Consider the following 15888-nt stretch of genomic DNA (forward strand, 5'->3'; position numbering starts at 1 on the left):
TCTTGAGAGTATGATACAACCAAAGAAGAGGATGAAGAAAGCGACCGCATCGAGCAGAGTGAGCACGTCCTCCCGCTGCGTTGCTATGGCAACGGCAGTGCCTGAATTGCCGTGACTCGGCACTTCACGAGATATAAGAGGAGCTAACTACAATGATTTCTGATGTTTTGCGTCGCCCTACCGTCTGCTCTCTCCCTCTCCTGACTTTTATCCCGCTCTTTCCGATTATCATCACCTTGCGCTGATGAAATTACCTTTTCTGCTCTGATGTCAGCGAAATTTCTTTGCTTCCTGAAGATGGGAACACAACAATACCATCGGGAATAAAGAGAGCCGGATAGAGTCGTGAAAAGCTTAGAAACACATGGGCGCTCCCCCTCCCCTCTCTCTCTCTTTACAGACACACAGACACACGCACGCACACAAATAAACATTAAACTGCAACATGTTGTTATTTGATTAACACTGCTGACTTGTTTATAGTCTCACGATTTTAGCAATGAACAGAGACAAAGTTCCCTCTGGGGAGTCTTCTTCCTTCAAAGACACTCGTCTGGGTGTGCCGGCAAATATATTTACTTGGCGAAAATAGCAAGAGATGCGTATGCTTTATGCGCATTAACAAGTTTGTGCCTCTGTTTTGACGAACCCGAGCTCAAGCAAAAGGGGTAAAACAATTTTTGAAAATCTGAAGAGGCTGCTTCTGTTGTGAAGTACTTTCTCTTCGCAATCACAGTTACCATAATGTTCTTCTTTATTCCCCTCCTCTTGTCGCGGAAATCTTTTTTCTCTTTATTGGTTCCCGTCAAGATGAAGAAAACAAGATGCGGTAAGGATGAACTCAAGATTCTGCTCCATCCCCTCGAGAGACGGGGGGTATCGGGCGATATTATTTGTACGTACCAAATCGCGGTAAACACAAGTTTGCAGAAAACAATGGTGCGTTTCCGTAGAACAGCGATTGAACAATACCAGACTCCCCCGACTCAGCTCGGGGCAAAATCTTCCTCTGAAGCCTTTGAAGTGCGCAGGTATCTTTTTTTCTTCTGTAGCTTAACTCAAGAACCTCTGATAGCAATAGACAGTCCCAGCTGATGAAAGAGCGAATAAAGTCCCCCCTTTTATAGTTGGCGGTGGTATTTACGGACTCAAAGTGGGCATTTCAAAAATGTCAGCTGTGGAATTGGTGGTAAGATAGAAGTGGGCAGGAAAGCATGAGATTTGTACTAGGCAATATTGCTCCTATTTCTAGAGTGGTGCCGGTCCGTAAATCTCTCCCTCATATCCATCAATCTTCCAAGACAAGACCCGTTAAGACACTGTCTTACAGAAATGAAGAAGATAAAAAAAAAGAGAAAGAGATAAAAAGGAAAAGAATGAAGAAAGAAACCACTTTACTTGGGCTGGTATACATTTTGCATCACTTCTTGTTTCGCTTACTTGTAATAGGTTTGACTGAAAATATTTCTGCGTTTGTTTCTTGCTTGCCGTGCATGTCGCAAGTGTCAGACTGACGTCAAAGTAGAATCTGTGATTTGATTTCCCCTTTTTTTCGTTGATGTTGATGATTATATTTCTTTCGAAATAGATTGTCCTTGTGTATCTGGAGTTGGTTTATGTTGCATTTGATTAGATGATAGGAGGATATAGAGAAATACAAACCTGACACCTTTTCTTTAAAGATCATGAGTGTTCGTTTGACAAGAGTTAATTAAACCGATGAGTAGCTGTAAAGACTTACCATAAAAATGCACAATTATTACGACAGAGACAATCAGACTTGCCGGCTGTCTGATTTCTCAATTTAGATGATGTCATAAATTCTGTCGAACGGACGGCACGGTGCAGGAAACAAACAAGCAAACAAACAAACGAAAACAACAAACAAGCAAACAAGCAAACAAGCAAGCAAGCAAGCAAGCACACAACAAATAAATAAAATCAAATCAAAAAATCATCTTTTCTTTGCTCAAGGAACATGAGATAACAATCGGAACTGCTGCGTTTGAATCGAGAGCTTGCGACCGAACTTGAACTCTAGGATTGTTATTGTTATTTTTTTTTTTTGGGGGGGGGGTTGTTATGTCATGAATGATCATAAGTGTAAGACATGATTTTGATTCCTAATACAAAAAAAAAATAGAATAAAGCATCTGGGTAACTCTTCGATACCAAAAGCACATCCTTTTCGTTTCTCGTTTGTACACATTAACTTGCTTTCATTTCGTTGAACAAAAAGCACACACAGATGATTTACATTGCTTTCTTCATCTAGTGTGCAAGTGTGATGTAAATAAAGTACCATTTTGAAAAGTCAAAAAGTCTTCTTCTTCTTCTTCTTCTTCTTCTTCTTCTTCTTCTTCTTCTTCTTCTTCTCCTTGTCCTTTCCTCCTCTTCCATTTTCCTTCTCTGTTCTCTTTTTTCTTTCCCTAAGTCCATCTCATCTCTCTTTTTCTTTCACTTCCTCTTCTTCTTCTTTTATTCTTCTTTTCTTCTTTATCATAATCGACGTATTCTCTCTTCTTTTTTTCTTCCTCTCTCATCCTTTTCCATGTCCCTTCTTTTTCTATTTCCCTTCTTTTCCTTAATATCTTTCTGTCTGTCCCTGAAATCTGGATGTCATCATATGTTCAGCCGTGAAGTATCTGACCTGTATAAAATTTCAATCTCATCGTGTGATGTTGCGAAGAAAAAACAAAACAAACAAAACATATTCAAATCGAACTGTACTGTCAGTGTGCACTTCAATTAGATAATCACATCACCCCCAGCGGGTGCTCGTATAGTAGTACCTCGGTTACAATTATTACATTACTCCACCGTCCAGTTTTTCCAGCCATCTCCAATTGATCCGCATCAACTAAAGTCAAAATAAAGCAATGAAGGAATGTGCAGAAGCAGAAGAAAAATATGGACTGAGAACCCCCCCCCCTCCTCTTTTTTTTTTCTTTTTCAATTACACGAGCGGCCATGAAGTCAATTCTAGCCAGCTGCGGCTTTGTCAAATCTCTATAACGAAGACAAGTTTGCCCCCTTACTCTATTGATCGGTCCGCACAAAATAGTGGCGCAATATAGGTCGAGGGATCATGTACACTTCAATGCTGAGGCCAATCAAGATTTCATATATGTGGGACCATTAACAGACGTCGCATCAGTCACCACCAGTACTTTCTCCCCCCTCCTCTCCCCCCCCCCCCCCCCGTGCCTGATATTCTGATATCTCCATAAGGTGTGCAGATATTCCGATAGCATTTGAAGCATTAGCAACTACAACTTACCGTGCTCATCAGGGCCGAATTGAGAAGACCATTACGCGTATACCATCATGTTATTCCAACGTGATGGCTTAATGTGCACCGAATGATTGACATTCATGCTTGTTTCTGTTTTTTAAGTAACTCTTTGTCTTGATGTACACGTTGTGCCTCCTATAAACGACATCATTTCTTGACGACCGTCCCCAAAAGGGTTACAAATGCAATATCCAAAGAGCTTCACGTTTGCTTAAACGCTATTAGATGGCCCTTCCCTTGAGAGTATAGGGGGGAAACGAGGTGTTTAGGAGCCGTTATAAACGTGTTTGGGAACATTATTCCGGTGCGATGGATATACGTAGTGCGCATTCGAGTGACCTTTTCCTTCTATTGTCTACTTAGTGCAGCGACAAGCACACAGGCACACAGGCAGACAGACAGACAGACAGACAGACAGACAGACACACACACACACACACACACACACACACACACACACACACACATGCACACTCACACGCACGCGCACACACAAGAAAATGACCACAACTACAACATTTGAGAATGTTTGAACGTTATTGAACATTTGAGAATGTTACCATGTATGAAGTCATTTTGAAAGGACTTGCCTCACCCCATTACGCTGAACTAGCTTCACTATTTTTCTATCTCATCCCCACTCTCTCTCTCTATTTCTCCATTGTCAATTGTCATACAATATCGCACACAGAGTTCGAGGTGATAATGATATGTAATAATTATCCGCAGTGCCATAAGATCTTTCCAATCTCGGCTTAACTCTGTAGAGACATCAATAAATCAGAGAAAATATTGCTTAAACTTTTCTATTAAATTTTGCAGACATAGAATCGAAACGCCCACTCTCGCTACACATGCAATCATCATCATTTCCTCTCCCTTCTGGGTTTGAAGACTCAAGTCCACGCTCTCTAAGCTCGCGATGACTTTGTTCTGATCATCAAAGAATACATACTCCGTCTTGCATATTAAAACTACCAGACGGGTTCGCCATTATTTCTTATACGGGCAGCTACTAAAGGGCAACAGAGATAACCCATGTATGAGAAATGAACGCAATAAAACTTGCCAGCCTAATCAGATTGTTCCCTTATTTATAGCACCCGATTTCTGTTTGTGGCGTGCCAACCGATCCATTCGCGTCTGGAGTGTGCAAACATCCCAGGCTACATAGAAATCATTATCTTCAAGGCTATACTTTAAGGAAGGCTGTTTACACGTGATGTATATCACTATACACCCGAGCTGTTTCCCTCGCACTAATCAATGTCTTCTTCTTTGTTTCGTCAATCCATATAATCGCGTAATGCCCACCCAGACAAGACGTAGTGCGGTGTGGATCCACGAGGTATACCCCGTATTTTTGCTGGTTTAACCAGTGGTGGCGGCTGACTGACAATGATCGTCTGTTCCTCCTCTTCCTCCTCCTCCTCCTCCTCCTCCTCCTCCTCCTTCTTCTTCTTCTTCTTCTTCTTCTTCTTTCTGTTTCTCCTTCTCTTCTTCTTCGCCCTCCTCTTCCTCCTCCTCTATCATTTTTCCTTCACCCTTTTTCCCCTCTTCATTTCCTTCTTCTCTCTAGACTGGAAACGCCATTATAGTCATATCTTATAATCTAATCTTCTGTAGATGCTAACTGCGCGGCTGTACAATTAGTACTAGGGGTCCATGGCGTCGCAGCATTGGTGTAGGGTAAGATTCAGTCCGGGTCAGAGAGCTGATACGGTGGCGATGGGGGGTGAAGAAGCCGAATAAAGAGTTCAAGCAGAGAAGCGCCATGTGTTGTTCAAGAAGTTGATGACACACCCTAAAAAAGGCTGTGCATTCATGTCATAGTTTATGTAGGTTCCTTCGAGTACCTCATACTTCCAACCTTTAATATATTCTATCATGCGCTTAACATCATGAACATGAGCCTTCACGTTTGCCAGAGTTGCGGAAGAAGGGCCGTTGGGTTATGGCTGGGTATTTCCTTTCTCTCTTTTTTTTTCGGTTGTATTGATCAATGACAAAATTAGTCTTGAAAATGAGACTAATTCTGCAAATGTTTATTACGTTATACGTCGACAAACCAAGCTCCAAGCGTCAGGCACTTCCGGTCAATCTTTTTCTGACAGACAATCGGTGTGAACTCGTCTAGGAAACTCTGTTAATTTCATTACGAACAGTACTAATTTAATTCAAAATGTCTAAATCTGTCAAAAAACAGATCGAAGACTCCAAGGGAAATAAGGATCTTGACCTGTCGGACAAGAGCATATCCAAGCTCCATGACATTCCTGGGCTATGTAAGTAATCTGGCAGATGAATTGTCGTTTTGCAAGTTCCCATGTGTGCATATTTGTGTTGTGGAAATAGGTTTGGTATCTATCCACTGTCTGCCTTTTGATCGACTTTGCTTTGAAAGGTGTCTGTATCTTTTCTTTTTTTCTCTCTTTTTATGAAGCTGGAAAGGCCCCCTATAAACTGCTAGTGCTGTTGAGATTTGTGCAGTAATAGTTTTTTTTACTTTAAACGGGAAAATTGTTTTCTGCTTTCTGACTGCATGCTGTGCAAGTGGAAGTCAGTTCGGGAAACCCACTCACAAGGGGGGCCCCTCCTTATAAGTAACCCGTCCCCCTTATAAGTAACCCCGTCCCCCTTATAAGTAACCCCCGGGGCACCCCTTATAAGGAGTCTCCACGCTTTTTTGCAATGCAACGCGAAAATGAAAGGACTGCGGCAATTCGCTTGATTATGTCCATAAAGCTTCACAAGTTTCCTAGTTACTCACAAAATTTGAGCAAAATCGGTTCGAGGCATCATATCTAAAATCATGGATTTAAATGCGATGTCAAACGACCCATGTGAATGCTGAAATGCGAGCGATTACTGGCGTGAGTGTCACCAGGCGCGGCGGCGCGGCAATGCTTGAGTGCAGACGTGGCGACTGAGTACATGTACTCAGTCGCCACGTCTGCACTCGTACTCAAGCATTTCCGCGCTGCCGCGCCTGGCGACACTCACGCCAGTAGTCGCTCGCATTTCAGCATTCGCATGGGTCGTTTGACATCGCATTTAAATCCATGATTTTAGATATGATGCCTCGAACCGATTTTGCTCAAATTTCGTGAGTAACTAGGAAACTTGTGAAGCTTTATGGACATAATCAAGCGAATTGCCCCAGTCCTTTCATTTTCGCGTTGCATTGCAAAAAAGCGTGGAGACTCCTTATAAGGGGTGCCCCGGGGGTTACTTATAAGGGGGACGGGTTACTTATAAGGAGGGGCCCCCCTTGTGAGTGGGTTTCCCGAACTGAAGTGGACAGTCAGTTGAGCACACAGACCACAGGCACAGTGCAGTAAATTCAGATTCGGACCCTTTTTTAGTTTCAGACTTGGCAGATTTGATTTACAAATGTGAAATGACCCTACCCCTTCTGCCCGGTACAGTAAAGTAAAATAAGGCTGCCAGTGTTGAAAGTCGTCACATAAATGAAAGTAGACGTCTATTCCTATTTGATTGTGTTGCAGAGCAAAGGTGAATTGTAGCTAGAGTTCTATGTAGAAAGAATAAGTTGTTATAAATTTATAGACTTTTTGTGACCGAGTCTGATGACTCTAACGTTAATACTGTAAATGTGGAAATTTTCAAGGTGTGGACATTTTCATGCATTTCGCTCAACCAGACGCTAGCGAGAAAATAAAAGCACGCAAATATTTTTGCTTGCCATATGTTTCAAAACTCTTGTCTGCCTCCTGTTTTCTTACTCCTCAGTTTCTCTCAATAACTTGGTACGGCTGACACTGAGTCATAATAAGATTGATGGTAAGTACGGTGAAACCTATCAACATACTGCCAGCTGAGAATCAGAAGGGCGTTATTGGGTTCTAAGATTTGAGCATGAATTAAAGTGAAACAATTAGTTGATCATTAAATGACAATTTTATCAAAATCAAATGTTGAGAGATGTACAGTATTTGTTCCAAATATCAGGTAAATTAGCATCCTTGTGGTTTTGATTGTGAACATTTTACTGAAAATGAAAATAATGTAAAATTGACATTATAATGTCAATGAGATTGAGCTCTACAATTTGATACCAATAACTCAATACCCCCCCCCCCCCCCCTTGCAATAATGCCCTTCTGGTTCTCAGTTGATAATATCATACTTCAGCTGTGTAGGTATTTTTCATGAGCGGTTACTAAGTTTATGGGGTTTCAGAACCTGGGAATGACAGTTTGACTGAGAAAAGTGATTTTACGTGCAGCTGTTTCCCCATGTAGTGTTGTGTTTGAGAATATTCACCTGCTAAATGTAATGAGGATATCTTTTGCTGCTTGTCTATAAGGTGGAAGTGATCTTGGTACACTGCAAAAAACAGGAAGCAAGAAGTGTAATGTGTCTGAACAGGAAACTGAAATACTATGATACCGTGCTACTTTATGAGTACTGCACATGGAGCCACAGTAGCCTTATGCATATACAGTAGCCAAAGATGCACTGGTAATCAACAAGAACAATGTCAGATGAACCACACCCTATTCTAATGTAGGTCCTAATGATTTGTACTTTTGAATTACACACAAAAGTATAGGTTTGTAGGCTTTTTAACTTACACTCACAGTTATGGAAAAAGAAAAGTATTTTTCATGGGAAAACACTGGTGATAACTCTTTGGTAAATGAAATAGTATCATGCAATCACCCTCAAAATATTGCAAGCCTAACATTTTGTCGAATGAATCATACAATATGTCATGAGACACAATTTGTATAAGAAAATAGTGAAGTACCTTTTTGGCTAGTGACATGAAATATTACCAATTGTATTATTTTTGTTGAGAAATAGTTCAATTCACAAACAAAATGTTGAACTGCACAACCCAGTATACATACTATTATGTAATACATAGCTTTGAAGCTTCTTAATCTATGGCAGGTTATGTATGTCCTTTTCAATCATTCAGCCAGCAAAATGTGTCACATCTGTGCTATGATATTTCTTTCAGAGAGATGTGCTTTCAAAATAATGCTTTTATTATTAAAGTCCAATTCATCCTCGTAGCATTCTTCAAGGCATTGAGGTAGTAGTTAAACATGGGGCTGTGGTTTACTTTTATAACGAAAGTTGTAGCAGCTGCAGATCAGTGATGAAACTACCCGAGGTATGCAATTACCAGGTAGCAATCTACTTTTGTACTATCAATTACTGATACTATCAAAACACTCACGTCACAATTTACTTTGCTAATGCTTGCTACACAGCAAAATATTAGCATTCAAGATTAGGTAGTTATTAGAGGATATTTAAGGGTTCCTGTTAAATAATGTCAGTGATAATGACTTGTTTTATTTTGAAATGCCAAAGTAGATGTGATGGAGAACTTACTTGCTGTAGGTATTAGAACAATGTTAACTTAGGTTAAAGGAATTGTATAGTTTTGGTTGAGCCTTAACTTCAGGTTTTTATCATTTTTTGGTGAGATAGTGAGAAACCTCTTATGAAATATGAAAGAGCATGTAATTCCAAAATGGATTCAATGTTTATTTGATGAAAATTGGTTTTGAAATGGCCGAGATATCCAAAACAGAGCGATCCTAAATAAGTGTGGGACCCACACTGTATTACGATCGTTTTTTTTTTTTTTTTTTACTTTGTTTTTGGATGTTTCAGCTATTCCAAACCCGATTTTTATCAAATAAACTTTGAATTCCTCTTAAAATGGTATGCTCTGTATTATTTCATAAGTGTTTTCTTGGTTTCTCGCAAAAAAGTTAATGCACAATTTTCATCTCCACCAGTACTGTACTATCCCTTTAAGAAGCACAAACTGAGTTGGTATATAATACGTAGACCGTGTGTACTAAGTATCCATGTAGGATTCTTGCCTTTAAGTTTCCACATCCAATGTCTGCCTTTGCCCTGCAGCCGTCCCACCTCACCTAGTGGAGCTGACAAATCTGGAGTCGTTAAATCTCTTCAACAACCACATCGAGGAGCTTCCAACCAACATCAGCTCCATGCAGAACCTCAAGATCCTCAACATAGGGTAAGTAGTCCCATACCTAGGAACTTTGAAATAACCATGCCCATTGCTGAGTTCAATATATTTGTTTTTTCCTGATTCTCCTCTTTTTCTTTTTTTTTTTCTTTTTTTGGGAAGGAGTATACAATTTACATAGGAAAGTAAACAATGATCTTTTGAAGTATCTTTTAGTTATATCTGTCTTAAGTATAGTTATGTCGTGTAATTGATTTAATTTGTTCATTTTTTTTTGACTTACCCAGTGACATTTGACTATTCCATAAATAGATCTGTAAAAGGGGTAAGGAGGTTGCTCTTGTACAGACAAAAAAAAAAAGAAATTGCACAGCATTTCTCATAAATATTCATTGGATGTACACTGTAGGTTTTCATCTAATGCATTGTAGTATTGACTTATTCATCAAATATGAGAATGAAATCCAGTATTAGCTATCCCATATTTTAATGTACATCAAAAAGCATAATACCCACATTGACAGTGGTTTATTGAGATTTAGAGGCTGTATGTAGTGAAAAAGGAACAACCCTTACAAAGTTGTCCTTTTGACGTATCCCAATATTTCTTGTACAAAATGAATGAAGGATACTTTTGATAGTTAATGCAGAGCCTACTCTGTTGTTTTCTTGATCTCAGTATGAACCGGTTGTACAGTTTGCCGCGAGGGTTTGGCTCCTTCCCCAAGCTGGAGATCCTGGATCTCACCTACAACAACCTGAATGAAAACAGCCTGCCTGGAAACTTCTTCTTGCTCGGTGGGTTGAAAGTCACTCTACCCATGGGTCCTTTGAATATCTCGAGTGGAAATCCAAGTTTGATTTCAGTTTACTCTCCAAACCTTTTTTTTTTTTTTTTAAACATGGCAGGTAAGCAGTAAAAAGAGAAGTTCCGAGAATCACTTCAGTGACAGGGTTATGAGACCATAGACCCTTTATGATGAAAGAATTTCATTGTTTCTGTTTATAAAGACAGTATTAGTCAATAAAAAATAAAAAAAATTGACCAACCTGTTCATCAAGTTTTACTTAGATATCTTGTTATCAACATTCTAGATAGGACATGTAGACAACTTTCCTCTTCCTAGCTGTGAGTGGCATAAAAAATATGCATATGAATAATATGTTTATGAATATTTTATTGAAGTTACCTTACAAGTCCAATTCAGCAGATATTTAGATACACTGATGTTGGCGTCTTTTCCGTAATTCTTAGGCAAACAATGACACAAATGAACAGAAATAAGCCCCAATAACCATTGACTATGATATGCTCTTTTCATATTATTCTGGGAGATTGTATTCTGATGTTTCTGTGTGCAGATACGCTTCGAGCTCTGTACCTGAGTGACAATGATTTTGAGGTCCTCCCTGAAGAAATTGGACAGCTCAGCAAGCTGGAAGTGGTATGTTGTGTCAGATTCAGAATTATGTAAGACCCTTACTACACGTCCGATCCTTGTCAATAGCTGTGCCTGAATTAATCACTGGAATACACACTTTCAGCTTTACCAAAGCATAAGCTGATGTCACCTGATAAGTTTACTTCCTATTAGGTGTAGTGAAGTAGACAAGCCATTATTTCATACTTATGTAATATCTCAAAGATCAGTGTGACACTTAATGTTTTCATACTAGAATTGCTTCCATATGATTGGAGGATTTCATTTTGATAGGGTCATGTCTTGGTTTTACAAAATGATGAGAAACTTAAAAGTACAGTTGGACATCAGATGTGAAATGGGTAATATCAAATTGGAATGCTTTCCCTGAAAATCTTCTGGTGCTGTCTGCTGCATTCATACATTTGTATGAGAGCCTTTATGCAAAGGCTCTTGCATAAAGGCTCTCATGCTCTTTATGAAAGGGCTCTTTTGAGCCACCTGATATATAGATATATGCAGCAATGTCCTCCTTTGCAAGACTTTCGGTTTTTTTTTTTTCTATCATCCGGCAGTTTCTCCTCCAGTCAAAGTTGTTTTGGGCTAGGAGACAGTCTTCCTCAGTAAGCTCTCACATATTATGCTCTCATTGTGAAAGAAGAAAATGTCTTTAATGCTTGATACATGCATTAGTGATATAAAAAGACATTTTGGCATACCTCCTGAAGGATGTTACTAACTTGATTCTAATCTCTCACACACTCTGGGCATCACACAGCTGGCTGTTAGGGACAATGACCTCATTGCTCTGCCCAAGTCCATCGGTCAACTCTCCAAGCTGAGAGAGTTCCACATTCAAGGAAACAGAATCACTGTCCTGCCTCCAGAACTAGGTAAATCTAGATTTCCAAACTGGACACAAATCACATTGGTTCAGTGTGTAATGAGCCAAATTGATTTATAATTGCAAAGATATGTACCCTCAACAGTGGTAAAATAATAGTAGATTCCTCTTGATGTTGAGATCACTCTATTGTGTACAATGCTTTGGCTGCATTAACCTGTTTATTACTGGTTTCAAGTTTACGTGGCCTCTGGTCTGTACAAATTGAGTTTCATGACCAAAGAACAATGTCTCCAGTGGGTAAGGAGTTAGAATGGATGAATTTAACAGGCCTGTTACGACATGTACACCAAGAAAGAGCTATCAGTACAGATGAAAAGAGCTGATGTAAGTCGTACTGATACTTGGAATTGGCAAGGCTGCATTATTACATAGCAAACTGTGGTAGATTATCTTTTTACAAATTTCCTTTCATGTAGGTTCCATCAAGTTTTTCTTGCATTTGCTTTCTTTGTCACCACATGACACTGACATACAAGACGCTTGTATGATTATAGTTCTGTACTTCTTTGTCAAATTATATGTTAATGTTAACATGTCAAAATTACATTGTTTTGAATATTTTTCCTATTTTGAGAAATATGAGAAACAATAAATTGAAATTTTAAAAATTTAGATATTTGAAGTACCATCTTATATGCATAGCCTAAAATGAATGATGAACACATGAAATGAGTAGGGTGCATTCACACTTTGTGTTATAATTCATAAGGGCTTAATTCGTCTCTATACAGGTAAATTGGACTTGTACACTGGTAGGAATACTATGAAGGCTGAAAATAACCCCTGGGTCCCACCAATCGCTGACCAGTTCCAAGTGGGCGTGTCACATGTCTTTGACTACATCAGATCAGAAACATACAAATAGTGAGTATCTATACCTATGGCATGAAACCTGTGTGCAAACATGATCATAAGCTATCTAGATTAAACAAAAATCAAGAAAGTTTGTGGAATATTTTCAAATGCAGTTGTCAGAAGTACCAAAAACTAAATATTGGCATTTCAGACTTGCATGGCTTGTAGTGTTTTTATCAACAGGATATCTTTATTAAACTTTTGAAGTAAAAAGTGAAAGTGTGTTCGTAGCAATGCTGTAACAGTAGACGGTACATGCTTGTCCAGTAATTTAATTGAGTCAAGGACCACTATCTTAAAAATGGCATTGTCAGTGTACATAAACATAATCCAAATAGGACTAAAGAAGTTAAATGTGTGTTCTAGGTCTATACTATAAAGTAGTTTCCTTGATATTATGAATTTGCAATTCCAGCTATGCAGGGGATTTCTGTACCATTATTTTTGCACATCTCATATATACAACCTAACAATCAGAAGTGTCCATCCAGATTTAATTAAGAGTACACAAATAATTGGGTAGTGATGTATGGGTCTTATAGTTCTGATGCCATCTTAATCTTCCACCCTTTCATCTCAAAGTGAGTATTGATTTCTTCCTCTCTCTTTCTCCATCCCAGTCTGTATGGCAGACATGTCCAGGCCGGTGCTGCTCCCCCGCCCAAGACCAATGCCAAGGCCAAGAAGATCAGCAGGCGGGAGGTTTGGGGCAAGAAGTAAAAAAGGTGGAGCTTTCCTCCTCCCCTTTCAACTTCCTACCCGACCTCCCTAGAGAAGAGACAGAAAGAGATTGCAAGAGAGGGAGAGAGAGAAGGGATGCAGAAATGTCTTCTTTCCTCTCTTTCACATCTCACCTGCTACTGTAGAGTCCAGTCATGGTCCAGTGATCATTGTCGTTTGCCTCTTCAAAGTTAAATGATAGTTTGCGAGGAGGATCACCTCATTTGTGTATTGGTCTTTGATGATGTGTTACCAAGACTCCAAGACCTGGAACCACGTTCTCAAGAAAGTCACATCTTGCCAGTTAGCTACGTCAAGGTTTCCAGGTTGACTTGATGAGAGTGTCATCGTACGAATGTCCCCAGAGATAGGCTGCCTTGTAAACCGTAACCGCATCTTTCGAATCGACATTGATGAGAAATTTGAAAAGGGGTTTTGTTCATGAGGCATCCAAACAGACTTTGCTCAGTCACCATGCTGTGTTTGGCAAAGATATCTAATACAGCAAAAATTCTATGGTGTCAAAGCCAGGATAGGAGTGGTTAGCTTTACAACCGAAGTGTTCCGAGAACAGCTTTATTGTTCTTCAGCATATATTGACACATTGGTTCATCACTGGAAAGAGAGAAAAATTTATTACTTAAAGGTACATGAAGAGTGATGCCAGCTGTGCTATTTCTGTGACCCCAGTGTCTTTATCGATTGGCAGCATGTGAGTATAAAGTCTGTCACATGCAATGTTCAAACCCATGCTTTCTATTCACGTGTAAAATTTAAGCAACATCAATTTCTACTCCAACTTTGTGAAAAAGTCTTTTAAAAATCAGAATTTAAATTCTTTCTCTTCTGGGCAGCAATGTATGTGATTATTTACTATTTGTTGACCATTTTTTTTTCTGTAGAAATCTTTGATACCTTGAAAAAGTAAAATGCAGTCACATAATACGTCACATACTGTGACCATATATTTTTTTGGTTCCACCTGATAAGTATAGAATTGAATTATTTCATTTGATTTAGCACATCTTTATAAAAATATTTCACAAGAAAATTATTGAATAATGCAATATTGAGAAATATGATATAAAGCTATTTTGAAAAACCTTTTTTTTTAATGTTTTCATATCATGTTTATGTTAATCATGCATGCAGTAGTAATAGAATTACTAGCTAATTATGTCTCAGTGGCCTTTGCCAGTTATTGCCAAAGGGGTCTTGTTTTTTCTATTTATATGCTATTTAGCATTTGTAAGAGATAATAATGTATTATGCTATTTCTTTATTGTACAACTCTGATCTCATACATGCATGGCAAATACTTTAGTCATAATTGTATTTCACATAACTCAGAAAGAGAGAGCAAATTTGAAATAATACATGAAACATACATGTAGAGTTCCTGTGATTCTCAGCCATGGTTTCGTTTATGCAGATATTGTCAATAAGTTACAGAGCGTGGGGTCTTCTAGTACAATACCGTATCACAAAATTTCATCACAAATGTTTGTATGATCTGGGTATTTGAAATATGCAAAAGATGTCCAAAACACAATGAAAATATGGACAATGGAAAACCATTTTTTAGTCATATTTTCACACAGATGCTTTATAGAGACATTTAAAGAGATAGCACAGTTTCGGTTGGGATGAGACTTCAGGTTTCCAAAATTTTTTGATAATTTTTTGAGATAATGAGAAACCTTTTATGAAATATGAAAGTGCATATAATTCTAAGAGGAATTCAAAGTTCGCTTGATAAGAATTGGTTTTGAAATAATTGAGATATCTTAAACAAAGCAATCCTAATAAAAGGTGTGACCCAACTTTTATTAGGATTGCTTTGTTTTGCTTTGTTTTTGGATATCTCAGTCATTTAAAAAAACAATTTTTCATCAATGAAATTTGAATTCTAAAATTGTATGCTCTTTCACATTTTATAAAGTGGTTTCTAAGTATCTTGCAAAAAGTTAAAGGCTGAATCCTCACCTCAACCAATACTATATCATCCCTTTAATACTTTCCTGCCCAGTATTGTAACGTATGCAAAGGGTAAGAGTATGTGACTTGTGCTTAGAAAGCCACACAAAATAGTTTGTAATAAACATCTTGAAGATAAGACTGACTGCTATCAAATTTGCTCTTAGTCAAATATTACTGTTGTAGCTATGGACACCGACCATATACCCTATTTATAATTTTCAATATTTGATCTATGTAAATATTCATGAATAGTTTTGAAAGTGTACTATATGTGAGTGCGTGACATAAATTATTTTTAGTGATATAATGTACTTTCTTTTTTCTATTCAAATGCATGTGTCCAATTAGTCTTTGTAGATCTTAAACAAAAAAATCTATGCAGAATGAAGAGATGAATGTGAAAACAATTTGTTGTAGATCTTGAGATTCACTATCAGCTTTGGAACAATTGAAGCATTAGAATTCAGGTTTAGGGGACTGTGAAATCAATGTGCAAGCATTCATGTGTGTATTGCTACAATAAAAACCACTCAAGTGCATAACAAGGTCTGATTAGGGAGGGGAGTCTCACCTCCCTGGTCTGATCGACAATCCTGAAAATCCTTGAATGAATGGATGAATGATGATTACATCTTTAATGTTTGGTTCAGTATTCATGACGGACTCCATTTCAGAAAGATGGAAATGAAATACATGTTCTATGCTGTAAGAGAGTTGGGGTCAGTAG

General features: G+C 38.4%; 1 protein-coding gene across 1 annotated transcript; it reads left to right on the plus strand.

The window, feature by feature from the left end:
- The first annotated feature begins 5379 nt into the window (after positions 1 to 5379).
- On the plus strand, positions 5380 to 14127 carry LOC139722507 (ras suppressor protein 1-like). Its single transcript, XM_071633796.1, has 8 exons — positions 5380 to 5580; positions 7049 to 7099; positions 9206 to 9326; positions 9958 to 10076; positions 10641 to 10723; positions 11478 to 11592; positions 12338 to 12470; positions 13082 to 14127. The coding sequence occupies exons 1-8, from the start codon at positions 5478 to 5480 to the stop codon at positions 13179 to 13181; spliced, it is 825 nt and encodes a 274-aa protein (XP_071489897.1). The 5' UTR covers positions 5380 to 5477; the 3' UTR covers positions 13182 to 14127.
- The last annotated feature ends 1761 nt before the right edge of the window (positions 14128 to 15888 follow it).

This window comes from Diadema antillarum, unplaced genomic scaffold (assembly GCF_040938485.1).
Source record: "Diadema antillarum isolate AM-2024a unplaced genomic scaffold, OU_Dant_1.0 scf00000167, whole genome shotgun sequence".
Classification (NCBI taxonomy): domain Eukaryota; kingdom Metazoa; phylum Echinodermata; class Echinoidea; order Diadematoida; family Diadematidae; genus Diadema; species Diadema antillarum.

Coding starts and splice junctions, on each gene's coding strand:
- LOC139722507 (XM_071633796.1), top strand. CDS start 5,478: ATGTCTAAATCTGTCAAAAAACAGATCGAAGACTCCAAGGGAAATAAG. Junction 10,077..10,640: donor TGGAAACTTCTTCTTGCTCG/GTGGGTTGAAAG, acceptor TTCTGTGTGCAG/ATACGCTTCGAGCTCTGTAC. Junction 12,471..13,081: donor AGATCAGAAACATACAAATA/GTGAGTATCTAT, acceptor TCTCCATCCCAG/TCTGTATGGCAGACATGTCC.